At 39.4% G+C, this 24,370-nt stretch overlaps 1 protein-coding gene across 1 annotated transcript in view; it reads right to left on the minus strand.

Moving 5' to 3' along the window:
* Window positions 1-24,370, minus strand: part of ANOS1 (anosmin 1) — a 155,496-nt gene that overhangs the window by 43,620 nt on the left and 87,506 nt on the right. The window contains exons 4-6 of the mRNA XM_059821007.1: window positions 21,562-21,784; window positions 16,023-16,207; window positions 6,722-6,851 (exon numbers count right to left, since the gene is read on the minus strand). Of these exons, the coding sequence (XP_059676990.1) occupies window positions 6,722-6,851; window positions 16,023-16,207; window positions 21,562-21,784 (538 nt within the window). The remainder of the gene's footprint in view (window positions 1-6,721; window positions 6,852-16,022; window positions 16,208-21,561; window positions 21,785-24,370) is intronic.

Below are 24,370 nucleotides of genomic sequence, written 5' to 3' on the forward strand. Positions count from 1 at the left end.
AAATGCCTTTGAACAGGAGGAAGAGTGGTGGTGGTAGCAGTAGAAGACAGAAAGGAAGGAGATCTGCAGTTGACAGACATGAAAAAGCGAGACATTTGAAAGTGCCACATTTTCTAGAAGACCTTTTTTAAAACTTGTAAACTAAGCTGGAGAAAATAATAAACTAGAAGGACGTAAGATGTCAAAGATGAACAAAACTTAATTTATTACAGTTTTGCACTTCATCATCTGAAAAAAACCTGTCTGATTGTAGAGACAAAACAGTAAAATATTTATTGGATTTGGGGTGTATTCCCTGAAATATGAAGCCACTTACTGAGCATTTTATACCAGCTGAGAATCCATTCCATATTAAGTATTTTAATACCACGATACAATTTCATCATCTATTTCTATATATTTCTGTGACCCTCACCACTGTTACAACTGGCAGAACTATAATTTTGTAAGCCAAACACCCAAGAATATAAATCTTTTTTTTCATTTGAAAGCACTGAGCTTCACCAGCAAAACAAATAGGTGAGAAGGAATAGCAGCAACGCAAAATATTGTGATCTCTGCTATTAACATGAAAAAAACCTGAACAACCCAATCCCCACCCTCAAATCACAAAGAAAAAAAACACAAAAAAACCCCAGACCTCTCCAAAGCCCCCCATCAAAAAAACCAAAACCCCCCAAAACCCCAAACCCCAAAAAACTGTTAAGTATAAGAGCATGCTCCTCCATAATCCATGCTGGCCAATTACCAGATAACAGATTAGTTGGTTTTTTCCCGATTTTTTTAAGCCTTCGCTATTGCATTATTGAATGCAAAAGTCATGCTTCTACAAGGTGCTGTTATGCTTATGTCTATGCAGACATTAAAAGCAGTATACAACTCATGCTGAAATACTTCAAGGTCTAATAACTGGTACTGGATTATAAAGCTTATATACATAAGGTGTTTGTTAACCTGACTATGAAGCTAAACTGGCATTCTGTTGACCATGAAGCTAATAGCCATTCTGCTGTTAGTCTTTATATATATCTGTGATCCCTTTGACTGACTGCCCACATGTATAATTCAGATACATGAACATTAAATTACTGGAATGGAAACTACTGCCTGTTTTTCAAGTGTAAAGTTCTGAAATCTTATATACATGAATTTGTCGTAGTGTTAAATCAAATTCTTTGGTTTACAGAAAGAGTGATGCTAGCTGCAGCTTTTCCTTTGCAGTTTATACTACAACTCAAATAAAATAAAAGTCATTACATATATACTAGAATTTGGCACAGACAGCTGTCCCCAAATCCAAAAAAATTCTGGTCTCAGCAGCCTGACAAGTAAATCACTTCTTGCTGCTAGAAATGATAGCTTCATTAGGTCAAGGCTGAAGCTCCTGTTCCAGCACATGGAGCAAGTACTGCATTTGTCTGGATTGTATCTGGCTTGAGTATACCCAAAGGACTTAAATTCTTGTCTTGCTGGCTGCTCAGCCATCACAAGCAAAACTCTGTTTCCAGTCCCCAAAAGGGAGGATTCCTTGCTGCAAATAAAAGAAAAAAAGAAAACCCTCACATCATCACCATGTCAAAATGCACATCTTCCCACACTCATATTCGTAAACATAGGGACAGACAATTTATATTTTACAAAATTCTTTCAATCAATAGGATCTGGAAGTACTTTGCAACCTTAAGTATGGGCAAGCTATACACAAGAATCACATCACACACTGCTGCAATGCATCCACTTCGGCTATAAATGTGGCAACTGTAATGAAAACAGTAAATGATTTGGAATATATGTCAGAGAAGAAAATAATTACATTGGAACCGGAATTCTCATTCTCAGCTGTAAAAGTGATAGCAAGTTTGACTCTAATTTAAACCCTTTTTTATAGAGCTTTTTTTCCTGACTTAAAATGGATCTCCCATTGCTATCTTTTAAACATTAGACCTTCCAACTCTAAAAATCTGCTGAAGCTGCTCTACAGACAAGTTTCCAACCATTAAACAGTTCCAAGGCGTAAGCAGGAGGACTGGCTTTGCCCAGTGGAAATGGCACACATAAACCAGCTGTGCAACAGTATAAAAAAGTCATTGGTCCCAAAGGAGCAACAGAAAGAATTTTATTGCTGGGAGTGGGTGTCTGTTCTGGTTTTACTAACACTCAGTAATGTATACATGAAATCACATCCACCATAGTACTTATGTGCTGTGAAAACAATGTTGTCTGCTTCCTTTTGCTTAACAATTTATCCTGTGTATGCTAGCAACTGCCTTCATGTTGAAGATAAAAACCTTTAGCAGAGGTAGAAGGATCAGATGGTTTGGGCTCATTGGGTTCATCTCATAGCCTCTTTTTGTCTCTGAGAATGGCACAGTACCTAAGTACAGACCAGCAAGATAATGTATTATATGGGAATGCCTAACACTGATCCCTCCAGTTGACTGCAGTCTCTGTTACTAAGAGTTCATACTCATTATAAGTCATAAAAAGCTAGAAAAGAATAGCCTAAAAACTCCCACACAAATGCCACAAATTAAAAGCTGTATTTCTGGTGCCAAGCAGCTTCTGATCAGTTGGGTTAGGCTATCCGGTGCCAGCTTAATGCGAGAAAAGCACAGGAAGCTTTTCATCCAAGGAGACTAATTTATGTATTGCAGGAACAGTTCTCTCCTGCTTCCAGAGAAAATTAAGCAGCTTGGAGAGAGCCAGTCAAAATATGAAGAGAAATATATTTGTATCTTTGGGGATCAAAAATGGTCTGCCAGGCATTGTTAGCTTTATTTATTGCTGTTATTGCAAATTGTGGCCACTCAGTTGAAGATCAAAAGGAAAGCACACACAATTTAAAAACCCTAAAAAGTGAAGTAGAAAGCACTGTCAAACTAGCAGAAAGTTTTGATCAATTTTAGCTGACAGTATCAATCTGAAAATATATGTGCAGAGTCCTACTTCTATGAAAGAACTCACTCTCCTAGGTGCAGTATTCACTTCATGTTCTAGCCACTCTGCTCCAAACAGATAGGCATAATCTAATATGTATGTCTTGTAATTTTGGAATTGCATTTTGGCAAAATGAAGATCACTTCATTCCCTGCGAAGGGCCACGCAGGACAAGTACATGCAAGCCCTTCATTTCCCTTATAAAAAAGCAATAAACAACATAAAAAATTTCCCTCTGCTTAAGTTCTGAAAATTTCATAAATTATCTCAACTATGTCACTCTGATTATTTATTATTTACAGATCAATGCCATAAATGAACACCTGAAGCAGTGTAAAACAGCTAATAAACCTTCACCTCAAATGTTTACAGTATAAGAGCATCAAAAGCTGCAGTAGATAAAACCTCAAAACACAACTAGATGAAAAATGGTAAGCTGGAATGCTTGATGAAATACTCTTGTTTTCCTGTTTTTGTCTTTTTCATGACTGGGAAATTAAACTAATTTGGATAATAAGGAACTTTATTTAGTGATAGACAAGTTAATGGAAATTACATACCTCAGATCACTTAACACTGTTTTGAATAAAGCAAAACCTTGCTTTGCCATGTCTACTTAGAGATCACATTTTTTGCATTTGCAAAAACACAAAATAGTATAAAACAGTATTGTGGTGACCAGAAAAAATTCTGTCTCCAAATAATTACAGCAGCAATGTTTGTACATATTCTTTTTAACAGCTTAAAATATTTAGTGACAGAGACTTTGTGGTGCCGTACTCCTCCCTAGATTCAGATTATATATCATGTTTGTCCTCCTTTAAAGAGAAAACAAACCCAAATAATTTGCTATTCATTATAACTTATGAGCAATTGGTAAATGTTCAGCAACTTGTCTGAGAAACTGTCTTAGGAATTGCTGTCATGTTTCCTGATCAAAGGGTTTCTTTTTCAAGAAAACTTCTATCAAGCCTGATGAAGATAATAATCTTTTCTTGGTCTTGGCACAACAGGGTGAATTGAAACAGTACAAGAACTAATGTGAATTTCTGTCCACACTTCACACAAATGTAGCACATACAATCAGCAACCTTCCAAAGGTGATGTGCCAAAGTCCGCTTTTCTTTTCCAAAGTGGAGGTTAAATGTGCCTGTAGGAGGAGCTCAGCAGGGGCCAGTAGATGCTGGCACTCAAAAAACTAGGCATCTCTGAGCAGCATTTTCTTGCCTCTCTGCCAGGCAGGGGCTGCCACTTCCCACCGAGCTCCAAAGTAGTAATTAAATGTCTATATGACACTACAACTGTTACCGCTATGAGCACCTGCTTGGGACATGGAGGCTAAGAGATACTGACTGAAGCATCCCAGTATCATTCCCGACAGTCACCACCTAGCATTGTCTTCACCTGTGTCATCTAGTGCTTCTACACATTTCATCTGGTGGACATAGTATCTTTATAATAACCACTGACAATACCAAAGCCTCTAAAATAGTCAAATGAGCTGCCAGAGTAGGATGATTTTGGCTACGAAGCTGACAGATAACTGAACTCCTTGCTGTTCGTCTGGCAATTCACAATTCTCTGCCAAGGACTGTAGTTCAGATTTGAAAATTGTTGTTTTGAGGTTATAGAAGCCTTTTGAACAATGTTGGCTACATACTTTCTGCCATTACCAAGATCCCTTTATTTTGGTTTATTAGGTAAGAACAGGCAGAGGTACTACGGGCTCCTGCTGTCCTTGTCACAAAGACCTAAAAGTGCTCCCCACCTCCACCAGACAGCCCTGAGCAGCACTCAAGGAGAGCAAGTGCTTCAGGGGTAGCTGCAGAGATCACAGAAGACGACGACTCTGGTATCTAATTTGTAAACATTTCAAAACCGCAAGCTCCTGAAACACAAATCAGTGCCAGCTGGAAGGCCATTCAGAAGAAATATCCCTATATGCTAATCCTGCTCTTATCCTGCTCTTATGCTGTTCTCCAAAAATCCACTTTTGGCTAGGGTCAGATACTGGGCTAAAGAGACCTTCAGTATGACTTACCATGGATGTTCTTATATTCATTACCAATGTAGGTATTTTGAACAAGACACTCCTGTGGCTAGCACACTCAGTAGGAGATGAAATTCTTGGAAAGTAATAGAAATACGGCCTGAAAATGTCACGGCCAAGCCAAAACCTCAGTGATATCAAGATATACCTTTATGTAATTGCAATTATAGTGGTTCCAAGCAGAATAGTTGGAAAATCTTTACAAACTCAGTAAAACAACTGAAAATGTTCTGAGTTTAAAACAAAGTCGGTGCCAGATTCAGCAACACAGTGCTGTATCTGCTGAAGTGCTGCTCATGAAGAAAAGCAAAGAGAAAGCTACTGATGCTGCTGAGTCCTTGCAGTAAGCTCAACACAGCTTGAAGGAAGTGTATTTTTGATGTGACTGAAATGATATGCTACTTAAGTATAATAAAATCTTAAAATAATACTTCTTTTATACTTCAAAAAGTTTGTGGTCACAGCAGTAATGGGATAGTTATGCCAGCCAACCTTCCTACCACATATGTGGTTATAGCACCAGAAAATTATTGCGTCTAACGTATACTTAGTAAGTAATTGAACCATCCATACCAGCAAAAGCACTTGCATGTCTCTATAACTGCATCTACAATAAGATTTTTTCTAGGACTGACTATGGCCAAGCACGGGAACCCATAGATGGCAACTGCCTGTATTGCAAGATAATGCTATCTGCAGAAAGAGGAGGAAATGCATTCCTCGAAGTATGCGTTATACCAGCGTAAAGATTTTGTCACCACTAAAACAAAGACAAGTCTTTCTATTAGAAACTACCTCTATTAGTACAGTGAAGAGTGAGACAGATCTCATTCTTTGGCACTAAAGTCAACTAGCGCGATCTGGCTATTCCCACATTATCAACTACCTTTAAGAGAGGGTGACCACATCCAGACCATCTGTCTGTTGGGAATAGTTTCTGGCCTGTGCTAACTCCTATACTATGCCTGAGAGTCATCTGGGAAAATTCTGCTTTGTGTGGGTCGAAGGCACACCAAGGACAATGACAGCAACTTCACAGGATGGGAGATCTGTTTCCATCTCCCCCATTCCCCAAGTACCATTTACTGGTACAGAAATAATTTTCAAAGTTATTTTATTACCCAAACCCTTGCAAAACCAGAAATGGAAACAAAAATTCCTACCATACTTTTTGGATTGTCTGGCATGCCTTTCTAATGAACAGAAACATGCTACTTAGCATTTATAGCCTTTTTATTCTTAAGCCCTTACAATTAGTGATAGCAAGGGGAAAGTTATATTAAGATGGCGCACAGTTCCACCAAAACAATGCTGCTACAATTATTTAGATATAGGCAACAAAATATTTCAATACTCTGCTAAACATATGGCAGCAACATATTTCTCATAACTAAAAAGAAAAATAAGAGAAACCTCTGGGAATAACACACTGAAACCCCCTTTTCTTCATGCTTCATGGTCAGGGTCATGTTGTTTGATACCAACTGTGCGTAAAACGTTTAAAAGGAGTTTTATTCGTTGCGACCCCTTACCGATAAAAGAATGATGACATCTTTAACCTTTAATTCCTTTGCCGACTTCAAACAAATCTCACACCATTTCTAAAGCTGGTGGCAGAACTCCCTAAAAACCCACCTGTTAAAAACCTTCTGCCACAAAAGCAGGCAGATCAGGTTGCGCTCCACGTGTGAGTGAGCAGAAGGTGAGAACCAGACATAGCAAACGAAAACTAACCTTTCGATGATCGGAAGTGCTTGCTGGGTGCCGTGAAGCCTCTCGTCCCATGCACATTCACAGCTGCCACGCGGAACTGGTACCACCTGCTTGCTCGGATGTCCGGCAGCCGAACCCGCTCATCCGTAGTCTGGTGGGGAAAATGTCATGCTTACACTTGTTCTGACATGGCTAGTTGTGCTATCATCTCCCGTGCAACACTAATTAGTCAGACTGAAGGGTAGGGGATGCACTTCTTTAACATGCACCAGTGTCAGCAGGCTGTGTGCAACCATCTCACCTGGCTCCAAGCATCATTCTGCACTGCAAAGCACTTACAGCTGTGAACAACATCATACAACCACCCAATTTTACTGTGCATTGCAGGTCTCTTCTGGAAAAAGGTAACTTTCAAAAAACTGGTGAAGTGTTAAATTCACAAAATTAGTTTTCCAGTTATCACAACCTTCACCAGTATATAGGGCCTAGCTGTTCAGGTGTTGATGTTTCAGGGAAACATCATCGTCCCATCTCATTTCCCCAGGTCACAGGACTCATTTCTCCAATTCTCAATTCTCAGAGAATTAGGGGTCCAAAATGGCTTCATGAAATCCAGTGCTGTGAAAAGCCACCTTTTCTGGTTCATAGGAAACACAAAACCCTCAGGTAATGAATGTAAGCCTTCTTCAGATCTTTGGCACTTATGTCAAAAGACACTCACAGCCTTAACTCTTCCCTGCAGACCTTTCTCAGGTCATAGGAGATGACCTTTTCTCCAACAACATCCACTGAGACTGCTAGTGTCATGAGTTCAATTTCCACCTTCTGTGGGGAGTGCCTTAACTGCTGAAATATGGAATAAGCATAGATGCACTTTGAACCGTTTCAGTAGGAGGTGCTTTACGTGCTCTTATTCTGAGCCCTGCTTTCCTCTATCTTTTTTTTCCCTTTAAACTTCTAAAGAGTTGTCTTCTGCACTGTTTCTTGTTTTTCCTAAGATACAAACACCAGAACTGAACACAGCCTCCTGGTAACCCCTGAATCACTGCCAAGTACAGAAGACATAGCATTTTTGTAGAACTCATCAGAAATTCATCCACTTGCTGCAGATTTTACTTTTGCAATTACCTCTCAATTATCAGGTTTTCAATTTATTTTAGGATGTCATGTTTATTGCTTTTTAATTTAATTCTTTAATCAAAATAACACATGAACCTGAACCAAATGTCCTGTATATGTCTAAATATACCATACAATCATTACTGAATATCATTACTAACCAAACATACAAGCTCATTAAAAATGTAGTGACATCAATTTGTTTTCACAAGCTCTGTTTTCCATAACTTCAAAAATCCACCTTCCTTGTATAGGATTCAATGTTACTTGCAATGACACCAAGCACTTCCCAAAGAAGGCACAGTATCGTTTCTGCTTTTTGCTCTTTCCAAGCTGTGTAAGAAAGAAGCAGCTGCTGATGTAACTCAGATAGCCAGAACTTGAGGAAGTTGCTTCAGCTCTCCAGCAATGGTATTTTTAGAGCCCTGACCAATAAAACTTGTAGGTGTTATCCTGCACTTAAGCTCCTCATTTGGTGACAAGCAAAATTTATGGAAATGGATATCTTGTTTTTGTGTGCATGTAAAGTAAAGAGAGCCTTTCTAAATTGCACTACAGACTGGTCTCAGACTGGTAAGCGTTGCAGACTTTGAGCCCCTCATATACTGCTGCTACTCAGAGTCCTTCTCCATTCAGACCACTGTATTTGTCTTTTTAGCTTAAGCAGGGGTAACAGTCCCGATGCTTTCATTGTCTGCCTCATCTTCTTTCCTATTTCTAGCTTTTACGTTACCTGTAGAGTGAATTATCTCATCCAATGAAGGGGTTTCCCTAGGGAAGAAAGAGCCTAGCTGAACCAACTTTTACTATTATTTTCACTTTACGGAGCACTCACATATGCTAGTTTTTTCCAGCATGCAGGCCCACATACTCAAGAACTTAAGAAAAGACACGACAGTGAACTAGAGTAAAATAAGCTATCACCATATTAACAGAAAAAAACCCCACAGATATATTCAGGCTACTGCTGCAACTGAGATGAGGGTCAGGATCAATCACAGAATCATAGAATCACAGAATGATAGGGGTTGGAAGGGATGTCTGGAGATCATCTAGTCCAACCCCCCCACCAGAGCAGGTTCACCTAGAGCAGACCGCACAGGAATGCGTCCAGGCGAGTTTCGAGTATCTCCAGAGAAGAAAACTCCACAACCTTTCTGGGCAGCCTGTTCCAGTGCTCTGCCACCATCAAAGTAAAGAAGTTCCTCCTCATGTTTAGAGGGAACTTCCTATGATCACGTTTGTGCCTGTTACCTCTTGTCCTGTCACTGGGCACCACTGAAAAAAGACTGGCCCCATCCTCCTGGCACCCACCCGTGAAGTATTTATGAGCATTGATAAGATCCCCCCTCAGTCTTCTCTTCTCCAGACTAAAAAGACCCAAGTCCCTCAGCCTTTCCTAATAAGAAAGATGTTCCAGTCCCCTAATCATCTTTGTAGCCCTTTGCTGTACCCTCTCCAGCAGCTCCCTGTCCTTCTTGAACCGGGGAGCCCAGAACTGGACACAGTACTCCAGATGCGGCCTCAGCAGGGCAGAGTAGAGGGGGAGGATAACCTCCCTCGACCTGCTTGCCACACTCTTCTTGATGCGCCCCAGGATGCCATTGGCCTTCTTGGCCACAAGGGCCCATTGCTGGCTCATGGTCATCCTGTGGTGCACCAGGACTCCCAGGTCCCTTTCCACAGAGCTGCTCTCCAGCAGGTCAGCCCCTAACCTGTACTGATGCATGGGGTTATTCTGCCCCAGGTGCACTACCCTACACTTGCCTTTGTTGAATTTCATCAGGTTCCTCTCTGCCCAGCTCTCCAGCCTGTCCAGGTCACGCTGAATGGCAGCGCAGCCTTCCGGTGTGTCTGCCACTCCTTCCAGTTTTGTGTCATCAGCGAACTTGCTGAGGGCACACTGTAGCCCTTCATCCAGGTCACTGATTAATATATTAAACAGGACTGGACCCAGTACTGACGCTGGGGAACACCACTTGTTACAGACGTCCAACTAGACTCTGTGCCACTAATCACAACCTCTGAGCTCTGTCAGCCAGTTTTCAATCCACCCCACTGTCCATTCATTTAACCCACACTTCCTAAGTTTGCCTATGAGGATGATGTGGGAAACAGTGTCGAAAGCCTTGCTGAAGTCAAGGTAGACAACATCCACTGCTCTCCCCTCATCTATCCATCCAGTCATGCCATGGTAGAAGGCTATCAGATTGGTCAGACATGACTTCCCCTTGGTGAATCCATGTTGACTACTTCTGATAACCACCTTTTCCTCCAGGTGCTTTGAGATGACACCCAGAATGAGCTGTTCCATCATCTTTCCAGGGATGGAGGTGAGGCTGACTGGCCTGTAGCTTCCTGGGTCTTCCTTCTTGCCCTTTTTGAAGACTGGAGTGACATTGGCTTTCCTCCAGTCCTCAGGCACTTTGCCCGTTCTCCAGGACCTTTCAAAGATGATGGAGAGTGGCCCAGCAATGACTTCTGCCAGCTCCCTCAGCATTTGTGGGTGCATCCCATCAGGACCCATGGACTGGACATTGTGGGACATGTCCGGTTTACTTAATTAGTCTCTAACTTGATTCTCCTCAACCAAGGGACAGTCTTCCTTCCTCCAGACTTTCTCTGTTACCTCCAAAGTCTGGGACCCCTGAGGGTTGGCCAGAGCAGTAAAGACTGAAGCAAAGAAGGCAGTAACTCTGCCTTCTCTGCATCATCTATCACCCTGGCACCTGTCTCATTCAACAGCAGGCCCACATTTTCTTTAGTTTTCCTTTTGTCTCCAAAGTACTTGAAGAAACCCTTCCTGTTGAGTTGACATCCCTTGCCAGTTTAATTCCAAGGAGGCCTTGTTTTTCCTCATTTCGTCCCTGTATACTCTGACAGCATTCCTGTAATCTTCCCAAGTGGTCAGTCCCTTCTTCCACGTACTGTAAACTTCCTTCTTCCACTTGAGCTTTTTCAGAAGCTCCTTGCTGAACCATGCAGGTCTCCTGCGTCCCTTGCCTGATTTCCTGCTCTTAGGGATGCACTGATCCTGAGCTTGGAGGAAGTGGGACTTGAATACCACCCAGCTCTCTTGAGCCCCCCTACCCTCTAGAGCCCTAACCCATGGGATTTCTCCAAGCAGCTTCTTGAGGAGATCAAAGTTAGCCCTCCTGAAGTCCAAGGCTGCAATCCGACTTGTCATTTTGTGCATACCACACATGATCCTAAACTCTACTTTCTCATGATCGCTACAGCCAAGGCTGCCCCCAACCTTAATGTCCTCCACCGATCCCTCTTTGTTTGTCAGTACTAGGTCCAGTAGTACACCTCTCCTTGTTGGCTCCTCCACCACCTGAGTCAAAAAGTTATCATCAATACACTGGAGGAACCTCCTGGACTGTATGTGCCTGGCTGTGTGGCCTTCCCAGCAGGTATCAGGGTGATTGAAGTCCCCCATGAGAACCAAGACCTGTGATTGCGAGGTGACTCTCAGCTCTCTATAGAAGGCCTCATCAGCTTCCCCATCCTGATCAGGTGGCCTGTAATAAACACCCACAACAGTGTCTCCCATATTAGTCTGCCCCTTAATCCTTACCCACAAGCTCTCAACTTGCTCTTCATCCACCCCCAGGGAGAGCTCGATACATTCCAGTTGCTCTCTCACATAAAGAGCAACTCCACCACCTCGCCTTGCTGGCCTATCTTTCCTAAAAAGAACATAGCCATCCATGACAGCATTCCAGTCATGTGAGTTATTACACCATGTCTCAGTAATTGCAATGAGATCACGGCCCTGCGACCACACACAGATCTCTAATTCTTCCTGTTTCTTCCCCATGCTGCGTGCATTGGTGTATAAGCATTTCAGGGATGGAGTTATGTGTGTAATTTTCACCCTTGAGGGGCAGTAGGCCTTCTGGTTCTCAAAAATACTAGCACACTGCCCCACAAGTGCTGAGCTACTACACCCAGGCGCCTCTCTAGCAAGCCCAGTTACCTCTCCATCCCCCTATGAATCTAGTTTAAAGCTCTCTCAATGAGCCCAATATCTAATTGTAATTAACTAGTTACAACACTGTGGGTTTTTAAAAACAGATTTGCTGAATTTAGTTACAAAGCAAGCATAATCTGAATAGACTTGACCCCAAATTCCTCAGCTAAGGAATCTTGTTTGTCATTTGCATCAGCTCAGTTATTCTGCTAGGACTGATTAAAAGAAAGAATTTCAGTTGTGTCAGTCTTCCGTGGAAACCATGAAATCCTGTAAGATCAAATAATCTGTCAATCCATATCACCAAAATTATTTTAATTTATGAACATGCCTTGGGCCTATTACTTTCATCATTCATTTTGTTGGCAAAGCTCCTGCTAAACTCAATGGCATGCAGGAGGCGTAACTCCTGCATTATAGATTATAAACTACTTTGGCATCTCTAAGCAACCTTTACATAGATTTAATAAATTTCAAGAAAGAGCTAAATACTACTGAGATATCTTATACTACCTTAATGGTAAATTGATTTTTTTGTTTGTTTAATTGCTTCAGTTCTCACTACTTAAGAATGTTTGGAGCTGAGATCATAATATTCACAGTCCTTTCAATATCCGTTTTATATTAATGTAAGCCACTAAATGGTATGCTGAGTGGTATTACTTTAATCAATGGACTGTTTCATTGTGTTCATCCCCTTTCTTTCACACTATCAATCCTAGATTCCTTTCTGTAGTGCAAAGATTTAATGGAAATAAGAGAGGACAGCCTCACCCTGCTGAGTTCATAGCTCTACACCTTATTTTGAAACAACGCACAGTGATAAAAGAATTTGCAGTTCAGACGGAAGGGATAACACTCGGAAGAGCTGATTTTGTTTCCTCTGATATAGAAGAAACCGGATAGTGCTGCATCCACCACTCTATCAAAGGACAGCAGACCTCCCTTATTTTGAGTGAATGCAATCCCACACAAGGTGGGCACTCTCTGAGAATGCTTACCAAAGCAAGCCCTCTCCTGGGAGATGGAGATATAAACCTTTACTGTACAGCACTGGTGGTTAGCTCTAGCAAGGATTTCTCACTGCCAAGAGCTGAGAAACTTTTTGTGATCCTCAGAACCAGAATTTTAGGTGTGTCAGAGACTTTAAGTTTTAAAAAAGATTAGTCGTCCACAGAGTTTAGACAATTCCAAGGTGAAGCACTAAGGTTTGTTGCAATCAAGTTAGCAGTAAATACAGCTCCTTATTTGTTTTAATAAAGGAATAAATTAATAAGTAAACTTCATTATTGTCTGCCCATGTGTATGCATATATATGTGTGTGTGTGTGTATATATATATACACACACACACACATACTTGACATCCATTCACACAACAGAGACATGTGTTCTGCCTGAAAATAACTGACCTGGCACATTTGAATTAACTTCATTATTTAAAGAGCCTTCCTCCTTAAAAACAAAACATCAAAAAAGACCTGATGACACAATACAATACAAAGGAAAACAACTTTTTCAAAATTATTTTTTCAATACCAAGTAAAAATTTATGTGAGACATGAGAAATTACTTGCAAATTAGCTCATATAAAGACAATAGAAAACATCAAGTATTTTTGAACAGTAAACACCTTAAAATAAAGTTATTGAAAATTATAACCCCATTTCTTCTTGGACAGATAATAAAAATAGAATACTGGATGAGGAACTCTGAAAAAATATTATGAAATTTCTTATAAGAAGATGCAGACAATAACTTTGCATAATTACACTACATATGGGCATAGCCATAGAGAAATTCAGATCCTCACCCACTGCCTTTTTGATCTTCAACTGCTTTTTACATGCTCTCTAGCTTAAGTCGCAGAGTAATGAAAGAACCAGCATCATCTCCCCTAGACTGAGATGCCCCAGGAGTTCTCAGCTGAATGGCTGAGCTCTTCGCAGCCTTTGCCTATAATTAAAGTCTCATAGCCCAATGTTTTGGAATCATACAAGAAAAAATCTCAGTTATACAGACAAGAAAAGTCTGGAGGCTGTGCACACAATCACTTTAGTCAAACTGGATATCCATTCTTGTTGCAGATACTGCAAATTAAATTCTATTGCATGCAGCCACACTTAACAAATTTGACTGCCTGGTGGGATATCTAATACTACAAACACCATGGAGGTAGATTACTCTATAAAGACAGAAATTATGATTACTAGCACCCCTCAAGGGCACTCAGCCTGTATGTCCCATAAGGTATACACAGTTCACAAAGCCAGTTAGGCATCCTGAATCTTGTTCTAAACTGACATCCCCAGTGGGGTCCATCACACAATCAAACACGTGCCTCTTGTGATGCAGAAGGGACAGCAAAGTTCTCAGAAAGATGTCAGTTGGAGGAAGCTTCTCTTGCCACGGACATTAACTCAGCCCCTTCTGCCTGCATGTAACAGACCCCCAGGAAAGGCACCTGTCAGGATTCTTATCATTCTTGCACAGGAACACATTTCTGAAACACCCTCTCCTGTACATCCACTGCAAGAAGGCAGAGGTTCATATATGCTCCACTACTGTGGACCATATGTAGTGGATGCTTCCAGAAATGTGCATGAGGTCTGTTTCTGGAATGAGAAAAAGCACAGCAGTGTGTCACCTTTGCAGTCCAGATCCACCAGCCAGAAGAGCTGGGCTCCTACAGTCTAGCACATTTAGATGGCATGATAACAGTGAAGAGTAATTCAGATCTGGCTCATTTTTGCTACATGGTATTTTCCTAGTAGCAAAGGTAAGAGGTTGTTTGCTAAATATGAGGAATGAAGATTGAAGACCTGCACCTCAGCAGAGAGATAATAAATAAGTCACTGCAACTTTATCAGATTTGGAGGTGTGCACGTTCCCTTGGGCTTGCACAAGCAGGGTTTCATGCTCAGCTCTGCCACAGGTGAATTTTCTGAGCAAGACTCTAACATAGTGACAGCCCCCTGTAGCACCACACTGAAGCTAAGAACTTCACTTCTGAGTGTTCAGTTTCACAAGCTTGGCATTATTTTAAGATAGCTTTTTCCTACACAATCTGAATTGAGAATGAACACAGACTGTCACAGAATTTAAACTCCTTGCTTTATTTTGTGGATGGTTCCATTTATTCTCTCTTTGCTTTTTTTCCTAGCTATCATGACATTTTGCAGGTCTTTTCAAAATCAGCATTTTACTTTTCTTATCAGCAGGGATGAGGGTGAAGCAGTTAAGATAAACGATTGGAACTCTGCCATCCAGGTGGACTGTCAGCATGTTAAAAACCAGATTGAAACTGGGAAGGAACTAAGTGAAAATTTATGCTCTGTTGGCTGCTTCTCATTAAGAAACATTTGCTCATGAATCTTACATTTTCAGTCTGGATTGCACTGAGTGGTAAGAGCATGACATCATAGTCTTTTCTGAATTGGGAGGGTAACATCTGAAAAAAACAACTTTACAAAGAATAAAGGTTTTAGTCTTTTTTTCACTCTTTGTTTTATTTTTAAAAATTAAATAGCCTTTTCACCAATTGTATTTCTTATCTTTTTTACAAGACCCAAGCTATGCCTTGGAGACTGTGCACTGAGTGCCACTGACCTCAAAAGGACTATGTTCTTATGTGCTTCCTTCAATGATTTTGGTATATAATTCTACATTTTTCAAGAGATTTGTGGCTTTCAGAGACTTAGGAATTCCCATCTGAATAGATCACAAGTATGTGCTTACAAGAAAGTGCGACTCACCGGCCTGATGAAAATCAAGCCTCCAGCTAGTTCTATAGGTTTTTATCTATAGAAAGCAAACCCACAAAATAAACTCATTTTGTAAACATAAACCTCTGAGTATTTTTTCTTCTGGGGACAAGGAAACCACTATTTACTTCTTTACCGATACATTCACACATTTTTTATGAAATCATTTTCAATACGTACCAAAAGCATTTGATGTTTTTATAACTGAAAAACTGGAAGTGAAAATACTGAAGTTCATTTCTCCTCAGTTAATCTAGAAAACAGTTCATGAAGCAGTGAAGTAAGGCCTTGGAGATCTGGATTATCTTTGCAGCTCTGTCGTGACCTGGAGAGAGACCCTATAAAGGGATCCCTCTGCATGAGCCTCCCCACCTGTAAGTGATCTAACCCTTCTCCAATCTGAAGAGGATCTTTAGATCATGGTCTGGAAGCTAGGGATCCATATTGCTTTACAAAGAACTGACCTGTGCCACAGTTTGCCAGTTAGTAGCATCATCCTCACTTGGATGGATTCCTTGATTCCACCTCCTCTGAACAACATACATCACAGGCTCAATGGAAATATTGAATTTTGAAGACCATTTCACCTCCAGGTCTCCAGACTGAAGTTCTATGAATTTTAATTCTTTGCGGGGTTTCAGTGGAACACCTGTAATAGGAACGTGTGGACAAAAATATGTGAGTAATTTACAAGATGTGATTAAACCATATGTAGATGAAGCTGTATAAAAAAAATAATTAAAAAAAAAAAAGAAGTTTGTTGGGCAGACAGAAGGAAAAAAGAGGGGAATGGATAGGCTGATGAGCATGGGAGTTTCAGAAGTGCTTATAGCTGACCTATGTCTGCTAACAGTAAAACTTGTTTTTAAAAAATCTTCAAAATTGCTTCCTTATTTCACTTAAAAACTAAAGGATCTGAAAGTTGTAAGCTAAAACTGATCTCACAGAAAACACTTCCCAAATATGCTTTGATAACCTGGAGAAAGGTCCTTTTAATCCCAAGCAGAATCAGCTATACCTGTTGTTCAGTTTTTCACTTAATTTGTCCTTAAACACATCTAATGACATAATTTCCACAGCATCACATAGTAATCCATTCTACTACTTCTCTATCCTTACATTAGAAAGCTTTGTCACTACCTTCTTTAGTCTCCTCCACTGCATCTTAAAACTCAATACTTGTCCATGATGTTCATGGATCATGCCGAACAGATTCCTTCTTTCACCTATGGAGGAGCCTTTTAAGTACCGCAAGACGGTTACACCTCTGAATGTTTTCTTCTTCAGTCTAATAACCACAGTGCACTCCATTTTCCTTATAAATCAGTGTTCCTAGACCTCTGATCATTCTTGCAGTTGTCTCTGGAAACTCTCCTTTTGGTCCACAGCCCTTCTCCAGAGTCAAGCCTAAAACTAGACACAGGCCGTGTCTAAGCTTTTACCAGTGTAGACTAGAGAAGCAGGATTATTTCACACATCTTACATTAGTCTGATATATTTAAGAAAGCTGTTTGCCTTCTCCGAGGCAGCATGATCTTACTGACTCACGTGCAGCTGTATTGTATGATGTGTCACTCTCCACTCTTTCCTAAAGGTCTAGGAAAGGTAATTCCAAGGCATCTTGGAATAGATATGTTATATCTAATGTATATTGTCCAATTGTTACATTTCAGAGACAAAGATGTCTTTCTAAAATTTCACAGTAATTTCTCATTACACAGTGACACTGAGGACAGTTATTTCTGTTATTTCTACTGCTGCTAACACCACTTTTGTCAAAACATCTGCAATAGCCTGAAGGAAAAAACAACTCTTCAAACTTGGTATCTTTTGATTAAATCAACAAATCAAGTGTTAGACACATTTCTCTAGACAGACTTTAGGAACTCAGATATTTGAGTGCACAGCATTTTGTCATTTCAGGATATGTCACAAATAAGATTTCTATGCTGACATATAAACCTTCTTAGCAAGTTATCGTATGCACTTTAGTTATTTTGTCATTTCAGTGGGTGTCCACGTAAGTCCAGCTGTATGTGTTGGTTCAATAAACTGTTTCCTATTCAGTCTGCCACAGATGACCAAGTACCAAAATTTCCTTAGGTGAACAAACTGCTTTTATATTTTAAGAGGTCTTCTCCTAAATCTGATTATACAATTAGCTATAAGTAAACAAAAATTGATTTTGTAGCCCTTGAAAAAACCTAAAATCAACCTGAGGAAAATCCAGTACTTAAATATGGTTATCACAGCAGTTTAAACCCTGGATGTCCTTCAACAGTCAGCAGTCCTAGTCTAATATAACGAACATCAGAGAACATGTCAGTTTGGATTTCCACATTTTAAAATCCTTCTTTAATTATGATGCACAATAATCCTACAATTTGCATGTTAAGAAAACTTCCATCTGCTTTGCATTAGGGGCAGTTGGATTCACTTGATTGCAAGTATCTCAGCCTCTCTGCTGTTACGTAATTGCGTGCAGATGGAGCGCAGCAGCACAAACAACGAGAGCATAGCACAAGTGCATTTTAAAATACTTTTGTAGACCCAGCACCATCGATTTCATATCCAGATGTGTAGATCCAATCACTCTTCAATGTGCTTTTTATTATGTAAATGGTCAGCTCTTTCATCGTGCTGGAACAAATTAGTCCTCTGAAGTCTGCAGTGCTTAACTGAAGAATTCAAATCACTGATTGCTGTATGCGTGCAATACCAAAGCCCAGCAAAAATGTTTCTAAAGGTGTCTTTCAGATGGCACATGCATCTCCATGCCATGCAAAATAAATGCTCACTGGTCCATCATAAGAATCTGCATCTTAAATGTTGGTTCCCGAGGAACTGAAAATGTTTCTGTGGAAGGGTTTTGGACAGTAAAGGGTACATTCATGGTGTCAGTACGATTGTAAACACAGTTGTTCAAAGACTCAGAGATGCGCAACTTTAAAACGGTACACTATTTTTTTAATACAAAACTATTTTTCGTTAAGCATGAAAAGAGCCTTTAAATTGTGGATGACCATCTGGCTCCAGCTATCCTATTATGATATTGTCATACCATCATACCCTTTAAATGTCATAATCTTCTCTTCACGATTTATCTTGCCCAGATCTGCAGTTTGGTCTGCTGTATGGATTGCTCCCTTAGACGGTTCAGACAAAACTAGGTAGGCTGGTTTAGTCAGCATGAACCCTAAATCTTTGTTAAAAAGGGGTCCTGGAAAGTTCACACAAGTAGGTGTATCATCACGTCTGAGAGACCACTAACTTCTGAACAGGAAAAAGATGATGGGCAATTTTTTCAGCTGTCACCAGCTGAGTGTAGAAAAAGATACATGTCCTTGTCCTTATTTGGGGATGTATACATGCACGTTAGACAAAGTGAACCTGATCAAGCATTTTCCTTCCCTTTCTCTTCCTTCCTTTTTTTCTCCATTTTTAAACTGTTTTAATTCTAAGAAGAGATATTGCCCCCATTTCTATCTCTGAAGTACCAAAACTACTTTAGGCACTTACTGTTATTTATAACATTATTATGTCCATATAGAAAAAAAAAATTAGGTAGGCTGTGGAGAAGGGACACTTTCTGAAGTCCTTCAATAGTTGAGACATGGTAAAGGAGGTAGATGAGTCAGATGACAGAAGAGTAGGAGAGAACATTTGATATCTCCAGTAAAGGGAAATAAAAATGTGAAGACTATGTAACACATTAGTAATACTCCCAACAGAGATGAAATAATGCAATGATAATGGACAGCTTAAAGATTATAACAAATGCAAGCCAATAAACAATTAGGATAACAAATAACTGGAATTGTTATGTTAATCCAACAACACTTGCCACATATGACTGGTGCAAGTGTACTTACATTAATACTCTTTTAGGATTGGGCTTTAGCACTTAGTACTAGAGGGCAAATCCAGTTTGTAAATGCAGCAAATCAGATGGGTATTTTATATCTGCTGTTGTAACTAATCTCCAGAGCTTGATCAACAGCGAACTATAGGAACTTCTGTAGACTCTTAGATTCAGTCTGAGTTCATTTTCTAGCTGTGAGTGCTGTCAAAATGATAAGAATAAATACTAAACTTATTCACTAGATCTTAGTCATGCTTGCAGTTTGCTCTTCCTTGGTAACAGGAAGGTCATTTACCCCTGGAGGAAATGAATAGCAAGCCTGTTCCGCTTCTATTTGTCCTTTATTGCAGAAAGACAGGTTGAAGAGGCTAATTAGCGGAATTCATCAGCTGAGAAGGCAGTACAGTATTGGGTTTGCCCTTCCCCTGCAAGACATATATGCTCTTACAAGCAAGGACCTCCTGCAGATAGGTGATAAAACATTAGAGAAGGTTAGTTCTGTTCCTATATAATTAGGCTGAACAGCAGTAGACTTCCCAGTGTGCAGTTATACAATGTATCATACCCTGTTATATCCTGTGTCCTCTCCAAAAGCATGTTGTCTTATTTAATTTGTTTGTTTGCTTGCTTGCTTGTTTTGTTTTTACCTTTTCCAGCTGTTACATTTACTGGAATGCTTTGCAGTTGTCGTATGGAGCCTGATCATGTAAATCATTACATATACAATACAAATGCCAGTTTATCACTCTGGTCATTTGTCTCAAGAAGACGAAAGAAATAAGTAAGTGATGCATTTTAATAATTTTCATTTTGAAAGGTGCTGTGTATAAGAGTGTATTAATTCCTTATAGTTTTAAAGGGGCTGCTCTGAAGTATCTTGGAAGCAAGAGAATTCCCCTTCTGCACTGGAAATCTGGATAACAGTATTGCCTGCTGTTCAAAATATTTTGAGTACTATCTTCATCAGTTTTACTCTTACTCAACCTCTATGACTTCTAGATCAAATTTGCTCCATTTATGTAAGTAAATAAGACATTGCTTCCTGATGGCCCACCCTGTACACTCAAAGACAGGATTCAAAAGACAAAGCACATTATTTCTGACATACATTCTCATCACTAGGGACATTCAAAAAGATGCATCAACATTTCAATTAAAGCAATGAACTTAAGAATAAAATCAACATCTCCTTCACATATTTTACCATTTTTCCATCCACAGATGGAAATTAGTCTGGATTCAGACATAAGCCTGGAGCTTAGGTCAGAGTTCTGCTGATTAAGCTCTCCACAGAAAGACCATGCTATCAGAAGAATAACTGATTAATATTTATTTTTTATCCCCGAAGTAAGGAGAATGGATTTCTAACAAAACATTCCAGTTCTGTGGAACAAGAAAATGCCTTTCATAAATGCTCATTGTTCTGCATTAAGAGCACACTTTCAGAATGTTTCCATGTATAAATCTTTTTTTAAATTCCAACAAATTAAAATCTGGAGTTTGTCTAAGTAAATAATTTCTTAATCTATATGTCCTTGCTGATGGATGTCAAGGAAAATCGTTTTTCACAGAATCGCAGGACTCAAAGAAATTAAAAAAATTTTAATAATATTTCCTTAGGCTTAAATAATGAATTAATATATATATATGGATATTATAATCTTTCACTATTTTTGCCAAATATACTGCATTGATTTGTTCTTTTACCAGATTATTTCACACTTCCTATTTGATAGTCCTACCTGCTTGGCTTAGAAACATAAATGTTATGTGATTAATAGGACTTGAACTATTTATTGTTAAATATTTTCCTGCTGCATTCTCTCTCATCTGCCTCAAATTAAGTGAGATTTCACCTAAATTGGCAAGTTTGTTCTGCTTAAGATGTTTCATAATAGCCACATGTTTGCATTCCACAGATTCCAGACATGGGCTTCACAAGCAGAAAGAAATCAGAAACTTCAACAACATTTATCTCTGGCTTTCCATCCTTTCAGTATCCAGCCACATCTCTTCAGGTGCCTCTCCTTCTTCTTCCCATCCATACAAACTCCTACGAAATGAAAGTCCTGGTTTTCTAGGAGACTTTATTATGGCCTGAAGTTATTAGTACAGTATAAGTACATACTAATAATCTCTACCTTTGTACAGATTTTTTGGAACTTGGCATGTATGACCGCATCCATTGGAACAGCATTTCTTCACTCCAGAACATTCACTATCAGATTCACAGCTTTCAACACAGGCAGCTGCAAAACCACTGGCCTTCTCAGGTGCTGGGCAGTCCCCTTGCTTCACAGACAGGATGTACTTAAGGAATTCACAGCTAGTTAGGCATTCATAATTCTTCTTGGGGAAAAGAGGCTAAAGGGAAAACAAAAGAATTGTATAAAGTTTTCAACAGGAACAACAACAAAAAAAAAGATAGAAAAGAAAAAATGTTGTACATTTTCCAAGACCTCCTAAAGGAAAATTCAGATTTTCAGCTTTTGCAAGACTGTCCCTGAAGATTTATATATCCAAGCAACTTCTAAAAAAGAATTCCAAGTACAGAATGATGAATTCCCTCAAGTAAGACCACCATCTTTAATGAGTAAAGTTGTTTATATCTGCTAGCTTTCCCTTGTTTTCCTCCTGGCTACAAGTTGCTCAATGACAGATTAAAAACATTCCCAAAACAAAGAGGAAGCAATGGTCAGACAGTCTTTTTTTTGGACTACCCCACATTCCTCCCTTTGTACTTCATAACACTTTACCCACAATATCTCATGTAATGCCACTCTGGATAAATAAGTGAAATCTTATTTCATTATACTGTTTGAACTGAGTTGGCAACGAGAAGATTTTGCAGCATCTTTATGTTCTTGACACCATATTAGTAACTGTGTAACTCTTCATGGAACTGGAACTAAATTTCTGATAAAATGATCAGTAGAAAATACAGATTAAAATAAGCCTTAAATATATTGATTAAAGATCAAAGTAAATACTACTTCTTTGAGAAATCAAGTCATAGATATATGAGAGGTTGCTTCAATGCATAGACTAGCATGCGTACTACTCAGAGGTTTGCAAGGTTCACTTAAAACTATATTAAAAATAGCATCCAGCACTCTGGGGATAACATTGTGTGTGACACGGGGATTTCATCTTCTCTTTTATCTGGTGCTTTATTTAGTTTGGTGCAAAACCAGCTAAAGTGATGCCCGCAAAGTGATTGGTGGAACTGTAGATGGGCAACCCATGTAACTGGAGTTATCTATAGCCTGACTTTCTATCTCAGAGCAACGAAAAACCTTCCACCCTGACAGATCTGATTTACAGATTCCTAAGCCTACACAGGAATATAACCCACTCTCCATTCAACTATTCATGTAACTTCTGCAACTTCCTTCCATATTCAAATGTTTTACTTTCTTATTTTTACTGTTCTCATATTTCTGGCAAAATGAGAAAGACTTCACTATTATGGAGGCCCAGGTGTTTCACAGACTATGTGTCAGTTTATTCTCCAAAGTCACCGTGGTCCAAGAATGTGCTACTACATTACCTCTTCCACCTTGTCCTACAGAACAGTCCAGAATTTTTGAATCAGGCTTTTAAGGATGCATTTGGGTCTTATGGTTTAACCAGCCTAAAAGCTGCCAAAATGAGCAGACCTTATATCTCCTACTGACCCCAGTGATCCTTGGACACACAGTCCTGCTATTCCCCCCATTGGAATGCACCTGATCCCATGGTTAGCCAGTTAAGAAGCTAAACCAGCAGGAAACTGAATTTACGGAAAAAAAAAGGAGCCAGGTAAACTTTCTCCTTTTCTTCTTCACACATAAGGGTCCTTTAACATTAGTACACTCATTCAGTAGGTAAGAGGTAACATACCAAGCAGGGACCTTGAGAACCACAAAGCTAAATTGTTGCTTCCAGATTTTTTACAAAGTACAAAAAAATTGAAAACAGTCTCAAAGGAAAACAGCCTCGTTTAATTCAATCAAACAACGTCTATGGAACATACATGAGTCTGAGAGAACAGAAAGTAGTCCTGCGCTTTTGTGTGTGTGAAGCTAATTTCAAATCCTAAAACATCACAAATTTGCAGCTACTTAATTAAAAACTTTATAGCTCCCTGAGGCATAATACGTCCTCAAGGCTTCTCCTCCTCACCCTATTTCACAGCTCATTTTTCAGTTAGCTGCTAAATGTGCTGCTCTTCATTACGGGCCTTTGAAGTTCTAAATTTAGCTTCAACCACAAAACACTAATCAAAGAAGGATGCTCACTGGTTTTAACTACAATAGAACAGTGTTCTACAAATGTTTTCCTTTTAAACCAATTTTATACATATTTTCACCCATACCTGGAAACACACAGCCTGCGTGAGAAGTGATATACGAGAATGACATAAATTAGATCCACTAAAACTGCTTTATGACACTACCCTAGAGTTTTGTATATGAGGAAGAAGCAATTAATCTGGGTTAAAGAACGCTTACAAGGATTGGTTTTCATGTGAAATTTTTTGTCTTCTAATGTAACTACATAGATCAGTAATCCAGCCATCCCTATTTACACATAGTTGGATCTAAATTTTTTTTTTAAATTACAGCTTTTCCAAATCATCTTCATGATGCTTGAAATTATTTAAACATAAGACATGCTCTTGTACCAGAAGAAGAGTGCCCACAGTGATGAGGGAGGAGTTAAATCAGTGTATCAGTGAGATCAATATATCAATTAAAGTCACTTCTATTTATAGGAAAAGCTGAAAATCTTCATAAATATACACTTTCATAGACTTAAATAAATTTGTATCTTTATATTGATTTAGTTATCATACAGCAACTTTCTATTGAGATATTTCCATTTTATACCAAAAAACACTTAAGAACTATAACAGCTGACTTCCACCAACTCAGCAGAACTATGTTTTAAATCCAATAAAACTGCCTC

This window comes from Gavia stellata, chromosome 1 (assembly GCF_030936135.1).
Source record: "Gavia stellata isolate bGavSte3 chromosome 1, bGavSte3.hap2, whole genome shotgun sequence".
NCBI lineage: Eukaryota > Metazoa > Chordata > Aves > Gaviiformes > Gaviidae > Gavia > Gavia stellata.